This window comes from Pocillopora damicornis, chromosome 10, assembly GCF_964200805.1.
Source record: "Pocillopora damicornis chromosome 10, jaPocDami1.2, whole genome shotgun sequence".
Lineage (NCBI taxonomy): Eukaryota > Metazoa > Cnidaria > Anthozoa > Scleractinia > Pocilloporidae > Pocillopora > Pocillopora damicornis.
The window spans coordinates 8,718,553-8,736,175 of NC_142679.1; the positions used below are offsets into that span (position 1 = coordinate 8,718,553).

At 39.1% G+C, this 17,623-nt stretch overlaps 3 protein-coding genes across 6 annotated transcripts; 2 read left to right on the plus strand and 1 right to left on the minus strand.

Moving 5' to 3' along the window:
- Nucleotides 1–313: 313 nt before the first annotated feature.
- On the minus strand, nucleotides 314–1,945 carry LOC149038790 (uncharacterized). The gene has a single exon (XM_089185840.1). The coding sequence runs from the start codon at nucleotides 1,716–1,718 to the stop codon at nucleotides 591–593; it is 1,128 nt and encodes a 375-aa protein (XP_089041966.1). The 5' UTR covers nucleotides 1,719–1,945; the 3' UTR covers nucleotides 314–590.
- Nucleotides 1,946–2,240: 295 nt separating this feature from the next.
- On the plus strand, nucleotides 2,241–7,714 carry LOC149038791 (uncharacterized). Of its 4 annotated transcripts, none has more exons than XM_089185845.1 (7): nucleotides 2,241–3,416; nucleotides 4,453–4,610; nucleotides 5,295–5,521; nucleotides 5,678–5,745; nucleotides 6,108–6,143; nucleotides 6,385–6,441; nucleotides 7,057–7,193. In XM_089185845.1, exons 1-3 carry the CDS (start codon nucleotides 3,166–3,168, stop codon nucleotides 5,423–5,425), a joined length of 540 nt encoding a protein of 179 aa, XP_089041971.1. In that variant the 5' UTR covers nucleotides 2,241–3,165; the 3' UTR covers nucleotides 5,426–5,521; nucleotides 5,678–5,745; nucleotides 6,108–6,143; nucleotides 6,385–6,441; nucleotides 7,057–7,193. The 4 variants fall into 4 exon arrangements, with proteins under 4 accessions (XP_089041971.1, XP_089041969.1, XP_089041968.1 ...); XM_089185843.1 differs by lacking the exon at nucleotides 7,057–7,193 and adding an exon at nucleotides 6,858–6,992; XM_089185842.1 differs by lacking the exon at nucleotides 5,678–5,745 and having other exon boundaries at nucleotides 3,064–3,416; nucleotides 6,858–7,714.
- Nucleotides 7,715–7,967: 253 nt separating this feature from the next.
- Nucleotides 7,968–16,439, plus strand: LOC149038792 (CD151 antigen-like). Its single transcript, XM_089185841.1, has 7 exons — nucleotides 7,968–8,265; nucleotides 11,756–11,947; nucleotides 12,613–12,687; nucleotides 13,216–13,320; nucleotides 13,895–14,056; nucleotides 14,923–15,006; nucleotides 15,403–16,439. The coding sequence occupies exons 1-7, from the start codon at nucleotides 8,209–8,211 to the stop codon at nucleotides 15,451–15,453; spliced, it is 726 nt and encodes a 241-aa protein (XP_089041967.1). The 5' UTR covers nucleotides 7,968–8,208; the 3' UTR covers nucleotides 15,454–16,439.
- Nucleotides 16,440–17,623: the final 1,184 nt, after the last annotated feature.

Here is a 17,623-nt window from a genome sequence, read left to right on the forward strand (position 1 = left end):
CATCATTCTTACGTGTAAAATGTTTATATTTCGGAATACCGGCTTAGTGTTGTAAATCGACCATATTTCGTTCCCCATTCCTTATTTAACAAATAGAGAAGCCTTGACTGTGCTCTGTTCTGTTATAAAGCACGCAGGAAGCGGCTAGAGCACGAAAGAAGTGTAGGGAGAAACACGAGACGTAGTCGAGTGTTTCTTCCCACTTCTTGAGTGCTCTAGCCGCTTCCTAAGTGCTTTATAACAGAACAGAGCACAGTCAAGGCTTCTCTATTTGTTTTATAATAAAGAATCCGTTAAATTACCCAAGCATTACTTTCAATTTTCAAAACAAACTTTATTTCCAAAGAGAACAACAATGTGGTCAGCATGCTCTATACTCTCATAGAGCACGCTACAATAAGCCAATCAGAATCTTTGTTAGAATAGTAAAACTAATCTGATTGGTTGAACAAGACAAGAGCTGTCAATATGTCAAGCCATCAAAATCGATCACGTAGAATCTCAAAGCGAAACGAGTAACTCTTACAGTGAATTCGAATGCGAACTGAATGTAATTTCCACGTCCAAAATCAGTATCTTTAGTAACATGATCAATGAAATTCGGCCGAATCGTGGCCCATGAAAACCTGGATGTTATTAACTTGACAATTTGAAAACAAACTGCTTAAAGCTTGTGGCTGATACTTGACAAACTGCTGCGCTGTGTTGTTCTGTGAGTGAACAACGGTCGAATTTACAGCAGCGAGAGGATTTCCTGAACTGGTGACTGCATTAGGGGGATTGGGCTGCCGTGGTCCACCACTCATTGCACCAGAGAGGATATCTGAACAAGCCCTTAGTTGTTCACTTGATGGGCGAGTGTTGTAACTCTTGAGGCTTGCCTCACTGCGATGACCAGAGATCGCCATTATGTGCCGCGATGGAACTTGCGCGTCGGACCACAGCGTGATTGCAGTCGCTCTGACACTATGATTTGTGTAGATTCTTGAAAGAGACGCCAGTTTGGAAATTTCTTTCATCATTCCGTCAAGTTTATTGACCCCCAGCGGTTTGTTTTCATACCAAACGTCATCTTCAGGTTTCACGGCTCGTTTTGGGTACTGAAAGAATGCTTCGCAGTTAGGATTTAACTTCTGGATATAGTTCTTGAGGCAGTTAAGGCCATCAAAAAGTGGATCCTCCGATGTTGAATACATCCTGGCCTCCTTTTCTACACTGGAGATGTCTTCAATCCCTCCTGGATGGTTCTTAGTAGCCTCGTCATGGGTCATTGAAGCGTATTCCCGTCCATTATTGTCAAACAAGAACTGGAAGCTTTGCTTCGTCAATTGTCGTTGACCTTCGCGTCCTCGACGACACCAGTACAAGCTGATGTTAAGCCAGACATTTCGTAGAAGACCCCAAGGACTGTCTCCCCGGATTGTATTTGACGACTTCAACTTTTGAAGGTCTGCTGCTGGGATGGGAGGTTTGTGTTTTGTGTTTTCATTGTTCTCGCGTTTGTTTAACTTTATCATACTCTGCAGGAGTTTGTTTGATGATTGGAATTCGGTCCCTTTGGTGATTGAAATTCCTCTATTAAATGGTGGGTTGTTGAGATATCTTTCGATCGCATTTCGCAATCCAAGGAGGGACGATCTTGAATATAATGCACCACCTCTTGTTCTTGCTTCTGCGTAAAAGTAGCGGAGGTTTTTGTCAAGCTCTTTCTTGCTCATTTCGTGGAGGTTCTTCGAAAGTCTTTTTTCAGTACACCAAGCTATTAAAAGAAAACGGTATAAACTGGCATGAGTTATGAAAAATTATTTTTATTCGTGTTTTAGTGTACGTTTTTGAGAAAAATATGTTGTTGGTTGTAAACGTGTGTGCGCCAGCTAATTCATCCACTTATTTTAATCGTTTTTGCGAAAAATTTTTAGCAAATAGCGCACACCTTTTTCGAGGTTTTCATATTGTATTTATTACATTTTTACAATAAAAAACTCACCTTCAAAAACTCGGAGTGCCCATTTAGTGGATTCTTTGGTTTTCTTTGTTTCTGCCTTTGTTATTATGTCATCAATTGCATCACTTGACATGTTTTTAAATCTTTGCTTGTTAATGTTGTCGCGTCGCTCACTGTTTTCATAACTAACTTCGTCGGAAACCTCACTTTCACATAACGGGTAGGTCCCACTATTATTGACAATATCCTCTAAATCTATCGACGCTAACAGCTCGTTTTCTCTTTCGTTTTCTAGGTCGTAGAGGACGTCTAGCTCGAAAAGAAACCCGAGTGAATAATTAGGGAATTGGTCCGCCATGTTACGAATTGGCAGATGGCGTGACAGCTTTAGCTCAGTTCTATGCTCTATACTCTCATAGAGCACGCTCTTTCAACCAATGACAGCGCGCGTTATATCCGAACTTTATTATAAAACGCATTCAAATTCTCAACGGTTCCTCGCGAAGTAACACCGGGTCACACAACGCTTGACGCTTTCGTGAAATAATCTTGCGCTTTTCCTCGGGACGTGAGCTTTGGACGCTTGCGCACCAACTATCTTCCTTTTCCAAACCACTGCGGTTTTTAATTCGTTTGTGCAATCGAAATGTAAGTAATAAAAAATAAAAAACTCTGAGAACAGACTTGAACCGCAACTGACGCAACTTCTTGAGTGGTTTGGGAAAGCTTTGGGTTTCTTCGCTCAAAACCTTTGCTATATACAATAGTGATGTGATAGCGGAAATAGCGTTTTAGTATAATATTCCACTGGTCCCCCCTTCAACAATGAAGTTGATTGGTATCGGCTTTCTTATTCAGTGTGTTTACCGATTGTAACACAACTATGACTGGTTGATATTTCAACAACCAACCGTCTTCCTTTTCCAAACCACTGCGATTTTTACTTCGTTTGCGCAATCGAAAAGTAAGGAATAAAAAGCTATGTGAATAGACTTAAACCCCTATACACAATATTGATGTGATAGCGGAAATAGTCTTTTAGTATAATATCCTACTGGGCCCCCCCTTCCCCAACAATAAAGTTCATTGGTCTTTGTTGTCGTATTCACGTGCCGGACTCGTTCTTCTACGGCAGAACAAAGAGGGCCTGTTCGTTTTGATTTCATCGATTAAAGGTTGTTGTTGTGCAAGTTGACTGAACTGACGAAGTGTTATCGAACATGGGAGATTCAGGCGATTCCAGCTCTGCTAGCGATTGCGGGTCACCACAGCCGAAAAGGAGGTCAACTAATAAAGTCTTCGTATGGCTGAAAGAGAAGGCAAAGTGTACACCACGTGGAAATCCGTGGGTACTGCTGAATCGTGAGGACAGGGTTAAAGACATCGCAATTGGAGGCAACTATTCGAGTGCAAAGATGAAAGAGCTGGTCAAGGAAAATTTTGCTGGACTTGCGGCAGTTGACTTGAATAGGTAGGATAAGTACCAGAGCACTTATTCTCGCATGCAAGTTGTATGCATTGAATACTGGATGTAAACGGATAAGTTTATAGTAATGTAAAAACCAGGTAAGGCAAAACAATGCAAATTCCAGCCACGCGACGTAGGATTCAAGACAGCCTTTATTAATTTACCACTTATACTTTAACTATTTGTTAGGGATCATTTATTGAAACTTAAGAATGCGCAGTGGACCTGCTGCGCCTGTAAGGCCTGTAAAGGAGTGAAATCTGCACAAAAGCAGCACCTTTTATAACACATGTGATGGTGGGCGGAAAGAATCCGTCTTTGAAGAAAAAAAATTCAGACCCACCCCATAGAGCGTCATTTCACGTGTCGTCATCAACATTAAAAAAATAAGGAATTATCAATCCTTATGAGATTTTAGTTAAGTTGGTTCATAGAACAGTTGAAGACTTCTCTTTTAACAAATTTCAGTTTATCGGGTTTTTTGTCTTCTGCTAAAGCAAGGTGGAATTGAAAAGCTCTCTGAGCGTGACACGATATTTAAATGCTGTCACGTAGATTAAAAAAAAAATGACTTATCTGTTGAGATTTCGCTATCTGAACAGTCCTCGTATGACTGGTAGCTTCCATCTGCCATATTTGTGACCCTCCCTCGCACGAAACATCGCACAGACCTTAATCTTTGCGAGACTGTTTGAATATTCATCATCTCTTTGATTCTTGACTTCATCTGTTTAATTGTTTTGATGATGGTTTGACAGTGAAAACCGGCTATTGGTAAAATATTTAAGGAAAGCAGGAGCCTTAACTGGAATTTTCAGATTGGCAGGGCTAACCATTGAAGAAAGGGGAGGAGGCAAAGGGGCAGAGGGGAATATGGACTGGAATAACACATGTCAAACAAGTCTAGAAACTTATCAATGCTCATCTCTATTTATATTTACTACATACTATATTTACTACATAGTGAATTGAAATCCCATTTCTTATGTAGCAACTGTAAACTGTATGTGGTGTCAATGTTGGCCCTTTCTTTTCATAGAATTCGTCTATACAAGTCCTCAAACTGTGGAAGCAGGATAGAAAAAGTATACAGAGGCATACCAGACGCCAAGGAACTTTTTAGAATTTATGGCAGGGGAAGGGCTAGCGCTAATTCCAGGCACATAAATACAGTTTTGCATCGCCCAAGAAATGGAGGTTTGTGTAATCTTTCATAAGCAATTAGGGGTTTGTGTTGTTGCAGTCAGCTCATAAATGTCCTTGGCCACAAGCAAAAAAAATTGTTGACATTGTGATTTGACTCAGCACCAAAAGATTGCAATGAGTGCATACACATTTATGTAGCATGACTCATGGGTAAAGATAGTAAAGGCCATCTTTGCCAAAGCTTCCAGATAACTGTGCTGCAAAGGCTGATTTATAGTGAATTTGCATGTTGACATGGATATAAGTGCAGTGGAGTAAAATATATGGCCACAGCACCAACAAATATCTGTTAGAATTTCAATTACACACTTATACAAAAAAAAAATGAAACATGTACGTTCTGGAAATAATAGCCTCCTGAAAGTGGGAATGCATTTTCACCACACTTAAAAAAAAAAAAAAAGTAGTCTTTAGCAGACATATACAACAACATAACCCAATTATTCTGCTGAGAAATTTAAGTCTTGATATTATGACTTTTAAACATTAATTCTTTTTTACTTTTATTACCATGGATTGCACTACAAGTTTAAGAAGGTTCTTTGCCTTTTAAAATTTTCAATATTTATGTCATAGATTTATTGAAGGAAAACTTGCAATAAGCTCACATTTCCACTTTTTCACTAGTAATTCAAAACACTAATTAAAAATTATTTGTTTCCTTTTTTATCTCAGGATCTAACACTAACTCTCAGTCTATACCAACAGTCTATACCTTCCCCCTGCTCAGCCTAATTCCAACCCTCCCTTGCTTTCTCAACAATCTACCACTCACCAAAATTACAGCCAATCTCAAACAAGTGTGACCAATTCAGTCATCCAGCCAGAGACTTCCAGTGGTGCAACAAGTGCGGCGAGTGGTGTTGTTAGTCTGGTGGACTTGACATTGCCTACAAGTGAATGTACGTGCTTAATTGATTGGCACATAAGTTATTAAGTTTATTAATGATTTATATTAAATCCTGTATTTGCATCTTGTGTGGAAGCAGGTGACCCATCTGCTGTAGATAATTATCGTGTCACACACCTGAAACTGTGTTGTGTTGTTTTTTGAACAGATGGTGTCATTGCTTCAGATGATATCAATGACGGTGAACTTGACAGAAGCTATTTAGCTAGTAACCTGGTAAATGTTGACTCAGGCAATATGATGATGACTGATTAAAGAACATTTAAATGCTCGTTTTTTTGCAGACCCCAATCCTGATTTGGATTAATCCCTAGGGTGGCAATGTATATTTTCTGAAAACCACATATATATTATACTAAAAATCTAGTTTATTACTGCAGGTAGTTTACATGGATGATTTCCAATTGCATCATAAATTACCATTTAAGAGGCAACTTAATTGTGCACCCTAGGCCAAGCCAAGTTTGCACATGAGGTGTGAAGTAAATCAACCAAATTTATGTGAGAAATGAAAGAAATTAATATTTAAAAAAAAGACAAAATTTTTTCTCCATGATCTTTTTTCCCTTTCAACATAGCATGTCATTTAGCTGGCACAGAACAGTGGCTAAAAGGTACGTTTCTATAAAACGGATTATAAAACACATACACTTTGAAATTACTTAATGTGTTGATTAAAATTGAAGAGATGAACAACTGGGTCTCATGTAAATGGAGAATAGGACATTCTACTATGCTACAGTATGGTGTGATATAGACTGACAGATTGACTCACTCATTCAGTTTCATGGCATAAAGGAATGCACAATAAGTAATGTCTTGATATTCATCTAATTTTATGCCACTTCATTTCAGCTGGGATTGTAGAAGAAGATACGAGTTCTTTGGGAATTCTCAATCAGAATGCTCAAGGTATGTTGGAAATATTGTCAATAATTCAATGCACTTTAATGCAGGGTTCTCACTGGATGATGACAATGTCCACCAGATACAAAATAACATCTTGCCAAAAGCAGCATTCTAACTTAAAATGCATGACTCAGGCTTCCTTATATCTTATGTTGCTATCTGTTTCATATTTTCAGCTAAATATGTTTTAAAAAAGCTTTTATTAATCCCCAGCTCACATTTCACTGTAGACTATAAGCACTGGTAGATTAACTGTTTAAGTACAGACAAAAGAGGAATTGAAATCCAAAACTACTACAATTTTTTGCACTCCACTAGGTAAAAGGAAAAACAAAATAAAAAAACAAAACAAAACAAAAACAATATAACCGGTGATTATCTTTTAATGAGTAACATGTGCAATTGCATTTTACTATTAGTGAAAAGAAAAAGGGAGAAACAGATACCTTTACTTTCATTCACACACCTCCACCTCAGCAGTGCAGTACTTGCAAGGTACTTTCTCTTGAGGGCATATCTCCAAGTGACGCTCAAGTGAATCTCGCAAATGCGATTCAAGACAGTCATTGGGGCATTCCAGAAGGAGGAATGAGTAGGTCTCTTGATGTCTCTCTTTAGAACTATGCTCACCGACCCACGTGCAGCCAACGTTTGTGCATTTCACATTCAATTTGGAAATGACTGAGCTGAGGGGTATGCTGATGTTCAACATGTGTTCGTTGATTGGCTCCCGACATACTGCACACGCCTTTTCCCGTCCACCTCCGGATTGATTTGAAATAAGCTGATGTATACATTCTTGGCATCCACTGTGTCCGCACAATAAGGACACGGGTCTGTTCATCAGCTCCTTGCTAAGAAATAGAACGCGATTCCATCAACAGAGGCAAGTGGCCAAAAAATACGTGAACTCATTTTACAGCTTTTTACAGCTTAACACACAACTGGCATCAGATCACATCTAGGGTAGCACGTAGCGTATACCCCGCAACAGGGACCCACGCATTTTCTTAAACAAAGAGGGAATGCTTACAGTCTACTAAAGGCAGACTATACCTTTTTTCAAATGTGCTGAAAATAACCTGTTGCGCCCATGATAAAAACTCTTATTAATCCTGGTGTTTTTACTCTTTTCTTTTTTGTCTTTTTCTCGTTATTTTTCTTGTTTTTATTTATTTATTTATTTATTTTTTGCTGCTTGGTGCATACTGTCAACCACACAATGTTAGGGATTCTCAGTTTGCAGTTACAGAAGCATATGGGTTCAAATTATTAATTTTTCAACTTGCAGTATTCTTTTTCTGTTTCTTTCTTTCTTCCCTCCTTTCTTCCTTTCTATCTTCCTTCCTTCCTTCCTCTATTCCTTCCTTCCTTCCTTTTTCCTTCCTTTCTTCCTTTCTTTTTTTCTTTCTTTCTTTCTTTCTTAAAAACAAGCCGCGATTAAAGAAATAAGGTTCGATTGGAAAATCGAGCCTCGATTAAAGAAACGAGGCTCGATTGGAAAATCGAACCTCGATTACAAAATCGAAACTCGATTTCGTGATCGAGACTCGATTTCGTAATCGAGCCTCGATTACAAAATCGAGCCTCGTGGTCGTTTTAGATCGAGAGTTTTTGGTCTGGTTTACCAGAAACCTTGAGTGATCCTATTCATCCAACAAGCGCATTGGTTCGTCTTCAAGCCTAAGTTTCTTCTCGCTGCGTGTGCTTACAGCCCAACTGGCACAGGTATCTTTTGTGACTGCATTTGCGAAGCCAACTGTCGACTTGATGTGTGGTATCAACTGTCTAAAGACCCTCCTTTTAGCCTTCAATTTTATATCTTGGGTAAGTATAAATAATTTTGAGCTAGTATCCGTCTCCTTGAGTTTCGCAGTACAGCTGAAATTCGCCACAGCGTATTGACAACTGAGAAGGTTTAAAGGCCCATTTCCAACCTTGATGCAACGCACGCCGCGACCCAATTTCCTGTAACACGAAATTCCCAGATCACAGAAAACCTTCTAAAATCGTCTTTCTCAAGAGCCATTCTGGACACATAGTCAACTGTTTTAAGGTAAATACATTCGCCGTTCGTCATTTTACAGTTTCCTTACAGTATTTTGAATTTTGTCCGGAAGAATCCGAAGAAAATTTTTTTTAAATGTCACGGTTGGATCTCTTTGAAATTTTACGCTGCCTGGAGGCGCTTGAGGATTGTAAATAAAGGTAGAACATTTTCGTATAAATATTTTTTGGATTTCGAAGAGAAATGTAGAAAATATCGGACTGCCGGACGTGTAATCATTTTAAGTTTAGTCACTTCATTGAAGGAACGTTAGCGACACTGACAGTTTGCGTTACAGTTCTTATTTGCCGCTTTGCATGGACAACAACCGACCACTCTTTCGAGCGTAAGCTCCTCTCCACGGGCAGGAAACTTCAACTGACCCTTGGTCCTATTCAACAAGGATGGCAAACTTCAATTAAAAAAAATTGATAAATGGATGAAAACGTGGTGGATCAACATTTCCGCCTTCTTCGAAATACTCGCAAGGATTTTCGTGTTTCTCTTTAGCAACAACCGATCCATAAGCGTTTGCTGCCTAGGAAACTACAAAGTCAATGGATTATCTGATTCCATGCTGGATTAAACGTATAGAACTGTTTTAAACCGAATTCTTTTGACACGCTCTTCAAATTCATCGGAGAAAACGCAGAGGGAGTTACCACGGGCGACGAGCGGGGGTGAAGAAATGACCGAAATACGAGTGGTCAGCGGGGAAACAAATTTAATAACTCGTATAGAGACATATCATTAGTAGTTGCAGAAAACAATAGTGTTGTAAAGCCGAAATGTTAACAGTGTACTTCGCTAAATAAAATGTGAAGCAATTTTTCAAAAGTGTTGATGGCACATATATCTTTTACTGCTGTATTAAACAATGGAGGTATCGGGAAAGGCAACGGTGGTATCCGGAAAGGCACCAAAAAGAACTATGTTTACGTTTTGTAACTTACAAAAAACAATCGTATTGTAAAGCCAAAATGTTACCAGGTTATACTTCGCTAATTCAAAATTTAAGCAATTTTCCAAACGCTTTGACTGGAACAATATTTTTACTGCTATTAACCAACGGAGGCATCGGGAAAGGCATCGGTGACACCGGGAGAGGCATCAAGAAGAGTGATATTTACGATATGTAACTTGTTGTATGACGGAAAAAAAGTATCTTGACTTGTTTAAGGTGTAAATCACAGTTGGTTTGCTTTTCACTTGAATTTTGCAATCTCGACTTTCGATTCCGGAAAAATGAAAAGCTAAGCAACTCTAAAAAATTTCGCTCTAGATTTCTATATTTTTAGAGTCATTAATAAGTTTGTTTCGACAGCCTTTAGATAAGAAATTTTAAATTTCCATCAGCTGTGGTTCTTTTAGTGTTTATTATATATATTCAATCGCCTCATTTCACGTGAAAAAGGCATGTAGGAAAACACTGAGCTTCGAGAAACAGCCAAGTTAAGGCTAATGTGTTTACCATGCTTAAATATTTATAATCAGGGCCACTCGTTTAGGAGATCTTTTTTCAGAAGACCCAGGCGTTAAAATAATTCTGTTTCCCGTTCGAAGTGTTTTTTTTTTTCTATTTTATTTAACAAATAAACTCGGGATGAAAACTTAATTTTCGAAGCGAACGGCAGGTGAAATGTTGTGTTGGTGTCTCTGTCCCCCCCACGTCTCTGCGAAAGGTACATCCAGACAACCTGCATGGAAAAACTGACCACAGCTATCGCACCAAATTAAAAAAAAAATATTTAAAACTAAACTGGTGAGCAGCACTCTACGAACGGTAGTTGTAAAATTTCTTTATTCTCCGACGCGTTTCGTTTAACTGTCGTAGACTTCTTCGTGGAGTTTTACAATTTAACACTAAACACCTGTATTTATAAGCCATAGTTAGGGGCTATACGGGAGCTAATGACCATAAAGGCTTGGCCGGACCTACGAATAGGAAAAGGTGAAGTTGCGGAAAATTTGAAAATTTTTTGGGGCAAGGTGGGAGAATTCATCTGGGGACAACGGTTTTGGTTTTCTTTTTTCGTCACGTAGCAAGTTACAAAACGTAAATATAACCCTTCTTGGTGCCTTTCCGTATGCCACCGATGCCTTTTCCGATGCCTCTATTGTTTATTACAGCAGTAAAAGATATATGTGCCATCAACACTTTTACGTCAGAAGGTATTTTGAGACAACGTGACAAGGTAAAAATAACTGACCAATCAGAGGCGCTATTTAAACAAAAGCGGTGGTTCGAAACAAAAACAAACGACCTCATTGCATCAAGGTTGGAAATGGGCCTTTAATGTTGGACAGGCGGAGGTCGATCTGATGTTTTCAGGAGCACAGGCAAACGACAAAGTCGAGAAATCATCTTTAAGATTCTTTTTGTTTCAAGTTATTGAAATGGCGAATAAGCTCGAATAACAGACGAGCTATAACAATATTCTCGTGCTGCGGCCAGTGATATTGTCCTACACATCGCACTCTGGTGACTGCAAAATGGGTTAGTATTCACTTACTGTCGTCTGCGCAGCGGTATATAAAAAAGAATGCATTTCAACGATATTTGTGCCATAATTTTGCCCATAACCTGGATATCGAATGAGAGAGAACTTTGCGAACTCTACGGAGTATTCTAATCCTTTTGCTTCGCTAATAGGATTTGTTGTTACGATGTTAATGAAAATTGGCAGTAGTTATCGGGAGTCTGTCATTCAATTCAAAATCAGGCGCACAAAAGAACGCGCGCTATTTACGATATCATATCAATATCATCTATCACGTCTTCCATTCGTGACCTTTCGCCAATTTACGGCTGATGCTAAGAGATTGTTTATAGACTCTTCACAGACCTCTATTTTTGATTGAATCATATGCGTCAGTAGACTTCGAATTAGAAAGTTCCACCAAAAGATGAATGTTAGAAACGCTCTCCATGCTGGAATAAAATTCGTTTTTGCAATGTTTCCCTGGATGAACCGAAAATTCTGCATACGTTGAAATCAATTCAGGGCCTGGGGGAGAGTGATATGTCGTGAGTAAAGAGTCACGCAAGGAAACATGCACTCCGATCGCGCTTCTTCGTTGCGTGTTTCTACTTGTCAATTAACTTTGTGGATAAAACTTTTTAACCGACAAATTTTACACAGTACCCTTTAAATTATATTTTTTTTTTCTTTCCAAAGGGGTGTGCGCGGGAGTATTTGTATCTTAAAACTCCGTCTGTAACGCCCTTGATAAAATCTTTGATCATATTTTCATTCTTCGTTTTCGCAGCTTGCCGGCGCGGCGGTCTTAGGAATAGGAATATGGAACGAGATTGACCCAGGACAGCTTAACGCCTTTCTTGGGAATATTGGTTTCATGCTTCCCTCCATAATCTTAATGGCGAGTGGTGGATTTGTAATGTTCGTCGGTTTCCTTGGATGCTGCGGGACCATAAAGGAAAGTCGACGTCTCCTGGGTTTGGTATGTTGTTGTTGGTTGTTGGTTGGTACTGAAGCTTAAACTTAGGTGACTTTCATCTTGAGTGTGGTGCGGTGGCCTGGCGGCCAGTGCGCTAGACTCCGCAAAAAGAGGTCAGGAAGCGAGCCCCGGCCTGGTCATATATGTTGTTTTCGTGGACAAGACACCCTTAGATTATTTGTAGCTTCTCTTGGTAAAGAGTGTAAATGGGTACTAACAACCTTTTAGGGAAAGAATAGCCGCGTTGAAAGGCATACCTATGGAGTTTCGTAATAAAAAAGTCAATCAGAGGAGAGGGGCATATTAGATAGTTCATGAGAACTCTAAGTAAAAACAAGCAGACAGCTTGGAGCGCATAAAAATGCAAGCAACCAAGCTGCAATAGGTTTTAGTCAAGAATCAGATTGGTTGAGAAAATGACGCGAGTTTTCTGGATTAATATCTCAACGAAGTAAAGCAAAATCAAAGAAATCCCGTATTGCTTTTGACGCTCAACTGAAAATTGCTCTAGTTACCTCCGATCAATTAGCATCCAGGGGAGGAGCTGATCCAGTGCGCCATGTTGATTTATGTCATAGAAAACGGGATGAGCTGAGGTAGTGATGAGCTGTTGGGTTTGTTGTGCGTAGTTAACCTGTAGCCTTTTATAAATTTCTCTGTTTTTTCAGTTCTTTGGCTGCTTATTTTTGATATTTGCTGCTGAGGCTGTGGCGGGAATTCTTAGTTTCACTTATCGCGACAGGGTAGGTCTGACTTTCTATAGCTTTTCTTTAGTAATTTCACACATTTCCGATTTCTTAAGCTTTGGGTATTTGAGTTCCTATTATTAAAGACGTAAAAAATTTTATTTGTTAAGAAACTAATGAGAGCAAACGTTGTATTAAACCGAATCCAGTCGGTTATCAATTGAAATGAAAATTTAAACTTCGGAAAATACCGGGCACGAGCGTCGGAACAGCGAACGTGGAAAGTCAAGTGAGAGATCTTAATTAGGATCAACGACAACTGCTCACTCCTCCCCGTTTATGTTTGCTCTCGAATGAGCTTCTTTAACTTGTGTTTCCTCAACCACTGCGCAAGTATTGTAGTTTCCCAATCCCCCTCGAACGTTGTGAAAATGAATTGTACGAGGTGCCTGCAGAGAGAGAAAGGTCTCAGAAATTCGATTCGGTAACCGATGCGTTTGACATATCAACTTCCATTCTAGAGCAAAGGGAGAAAATGTTTCTTAAACTTATGATCAAACAACTTCTTCGTTTTTCTTTCAAAAGGTTGAAACTGCGGTGGAAAATATGCTTAAAGAAGAAATAAAGACAAATTATGGGGTGACAAGCGATTCACCCACTAATCAAAACGTGGATAGTTTACAAATTCGTGTAAGCAGATCATTTTTTGATTTCTTTAGACATTAAACACAATTTCCCATTAATGTAAGGTAAGAAGCTTTCTGTTTAGAAGTGACTGTAACATTTTTACCATCCAAGAAGGGTGGGGACGAGTTTCAAGCACTCTCATTATTCCCTTGTCTGCTAAACCTTCTCCTTGACAAATAGAGGCTTACAAATAAGCCCAGCCTCTATCTCCCTCTTTACAAAGAGGGGCTTACAAACAGGCCCGGCCTCCCCCTCCCTTTTTACAAAGAAGGGCTTCCAGACAAGCCCAGTCTCCCCCTCTCTCTTCACAAAAAGGGTCTTACAAACAAGCCCAGCCTCTCCCTCCCTATTTAAAAGATGAGCTTACAAACAAGCCCAGCCTCTCCCTCCCTATTTAAAAGATGAGCTTACAAACAAGCTTAGCCTCCCCCTCTCTTTCAGCTAACCCTTTGCACAGAATCGTTCGGTCAGAGTTAAATACATCAAACTGATTGTTTTCCTCAGAAGGTACATAGGTTTTCCTTGAGGAAGTAAAACAATACTCATTATACTATTCTTCGCTGTCTATTCTCTGAAGCTCGAATGCTGTGGCGCAAGTAATTTCATGGACTGGGACCAGAGTAAATGGAAAGAAGTTAATAAGGACAATAAAGTACCGCTGAGTTGCTGTAAGAAGGACGAAAACACAAGAACTTGCAACAAGGTTTCGAATTTTGATAAAAACAAAATTCATACGAAGGTAATGTTTCTAATATTTGCGGTTCCTTAAACGAGAAGTAAGCTCCAGAAACCATAAAACTTTTATCTTCGCCTTTAAAAAGGATTTAGGGACCAATCATTATCACCGCTTGAAGGGTTGGGAGGACTTAGGTCGTGTCACAGTAAAATTTACCTTTTCCTCCTGCAAGGCCTGGTAGTCTTCTAACAATTCCCCATTATCAGCAGTCAGTGCTCCAATTTGCCGCAATTTTCAATATTCTTCGGTAACTTTCACCTTTTTTTTACATCTGCTTGGCGATCCGTCTGAACAACTAAGAGTCGCAAAACAAGGCATTTGTGACTCAAATAATGATGTTTTCTTCGAGAACCAGAGCAGCACGGCTTATTGTGAACCGCTTGATGATGCGATTCCATCGTTACCTAGGTGTGCGGCCAGGTTACTAAGTTGTTTTCAATATGGCGGCGTTAGTAGACGGACAGTTTTTTGAACGGTTAATTTACCCCTGAAAATCAAGTACCTCAGTGAGAAGTAAACTCACGTATATATAGTTTTCATTATGGATATAAAGATTATATGGTTTCTGCACCATAAATCTCCCTTAAGCCTGTCTCACTCTCTCTCTCATCGTAATCAATGACCCTCTTAGAAATACGGCACTAATCAACTCTTATCAACTAGTACGGCCATACGGTGTGAACTCATACTTTAAAAGTGCGGCTTCACGGCAACACCCACTCTTGTGCCTGGTCTGAAACCCAGACAACCCTCGACCAAGTATCACACAAGTAATGCGCCGATCGATTCAAATTAATCTATGCATAACTAAGTGACTCCTGCGCGCAATCGCCCGCTCTCTTACACTCTTGTCTTCAAATTCTTTCCAGGGTTGTCTTCAGTCGCTAACAGATTTCGTCGATAAATATCTGTTCGCCCACGGTATTGAAGCAGTATCCATGGCCGGAGTCCAGGTTTGTAGATGTTCCTTCCACAGTAACCTAGTTTCTTATCGTACCCACCGTAGGCAAAGGAAACGATCAAAATCTGTAGGCATTTCTTCGCGCTGGTTACTCGTGTAACTTGGGTATCACGGAAGGAAAAAAAGGGAAACGAAAGATTTATCAACTCCTGAAAATATATTTTGGTATCGTTTTAACTCAGGAGTTATAGAGAAAAAATTGATTTGATGGTAGTACGAAAGGCGCGAGATTGATGATCTCGAGAAAATATATCATAACGAAAAAGTAATGATAATATTATGAGAAAAAAAAGCGAATGAAAAGTGAAATACTCAGTATCAATCCTTTGTGTACAACTACTGAAGGAGTTCAGATATGTTTTCACGAGATGTTTCTTTTTGTTTTCAGTTACTTGGAATGTTTTTTACCCGCCGCCTCTTCCGTTCTATTGATGTATGAAGGAAAGAGGACGTAAATCAATTGATATGGGAATCATTTAACTATACAGCTAGTAGTTTAACTGCCTTTTATTCAATCTAATTCTTTGGAAGAAAAGTAATTGAAGCCAAAGATATTAACTCAGTCTAGACATCAATTTTTTTGTCGAGGAAAATTTGGTTGAATCGATTAAGAATTGTCTTCCTTGAAGTTGCTATCAGGAAATTGAATGCTTTCGAGAGCTCTTAGAGTTCTTGTTTTAGAGCGTATTTTAAGGTTGGGGTAAACCTAAAAAATGCCCATTTTTTTCATCATGTTTCATAGTTAGGTTTAGTTGAAAACTTAGGCAAACTATATATCCCTAGAAAGCTTATGACTTGAAGATCATGAAAAAAAATATCTCACACTCCACATGTCAGTTGTAATAGTATACCAATCATTTAATTTTGCCACCTGCTGGTTTCTACCGAGGGTTACTTAAGAAAAGATAGCTCCTTCTGGCATTACTAAAACATAATGTTTTTAGTATCAATTCAAAGAAGACATGTTGCTTATTGCTATGATCAGAAGGGTTTCTGGTATGTTGAAAACATTTCAAATGATGAGTGATTAAATTTGACATGGGAAATTGAAGGGGTGTCTCACTTCATAAGTACACATATCATACGAAAAATTGCTCTGCTTATAACACCAAACTTATCAAGAGGAACAAACACTGAAAATTGCAGATCAATCGGATAAATTGTTCTCAAGATATCTTTTCTTGAAGACAAAATTATTGCGCAATGAGAAAATAGCCTCTAAACTTGCGGATATTTTAGAATAAAGAGTAGCGATATAAAAACATGACGTTTCGGCGACATGTCACCATTATCGAATGCAAATTATAACAAGATAGTGAACGTTATATATACAATAGTAAGTGACAAATTACATTAGAATAAACGAGGCGGAAATAAACAAAAGAATGGAAAAATATTTTAAATAAACAGTTTCGCTGGAATGGATTCATTTTGAGTGTTCAGAGTCGGTCTCTTTTTCCTTATCAAAAGCATCTCGTAAATAGGGCACTCAAATTTTCCGTGGCATTTCTTTAAGATGGTAAACTGATTTTCAACCCGGGAGGTGCTCGGAGTTGAGGAGGCGATTTCGTCAACAACAGCAGCGGTTTCTTCCTACTCTTCTTCTGTTTTCGCCTTCCAGAAAAATTTCTCTTTCTTTTCTTCATGTAGACAGATCTACTTTTCTCTCCAATCATTTTCGATAACTTCATCTTTGATTTGTTACTCTGTGTGAACTGAGTGTTACACATTCGACCGAAACTGACTCTTTATCCCTCGAAAAACTGTCCAAATAAGACTACATCAAGTGTCTCTCATTAAATCCCGCCTGTTTGGAGCTTGGTTGCTAAGAAAAACAAAAAACTGAGTTTTGGAGCAAATTAAAAGTAAAATTACTTAACTGGCCGCAAGCGCTGGAAAACGCAAATTATCACGTCTCGATTGATTGCAGTCTTGCAAGTGATTTGTTGAGTAAACGGCAAGGGTCTTTTTTAACCAATCACGAGGCATAGTCGAATAAGCTCAAAGATCAACACTTGATCGAGAACCGCTTCAACTTTGGATAGTTTTAATAGTTAGAGCAATCAGGATTGATAACAGATGCAATATAACTATCTTTAAAACGCGTAAAGCTGGGTCAAACCATAAAAATGTACATATCATATCAAAATAAGGACATATAATCAGCAAATAATGTGAAAAACAAAAATATATACTGGGCATATAGGTTCAGTGAAAGGGATATAAAGATAAAGGCACTGAGACGTTAGAGGTCTGGTATGTTTTAATGGCCAGAGAGCGAGTGGATGAAGGTTTTCATATTCTACAGAAGGGAGACAAGGCAAGGGGTCTGTTGGTTGGTGCAGGTGTTAAACCAACCCAGTGAGTGAAGTTTTTACTTTCTGAGGCACCTATTATGCTACACCTGCATGCAAATGCAATCATTCGTCGGTTCATAGGTTGGTTATCAACAACGACTTCGGAAAACAATGTAAACCACCGGAGCGGAACTAAGGACAACCTGGGGCGGTTTACCTACTGCTCTAACCCTACAATTTCATAATCCAGCAGTCATCTAGGCTCGATTTCCGCCGCTTTCTCGTGTTCGGGCTAGGTTCGAGGGAAAGGAG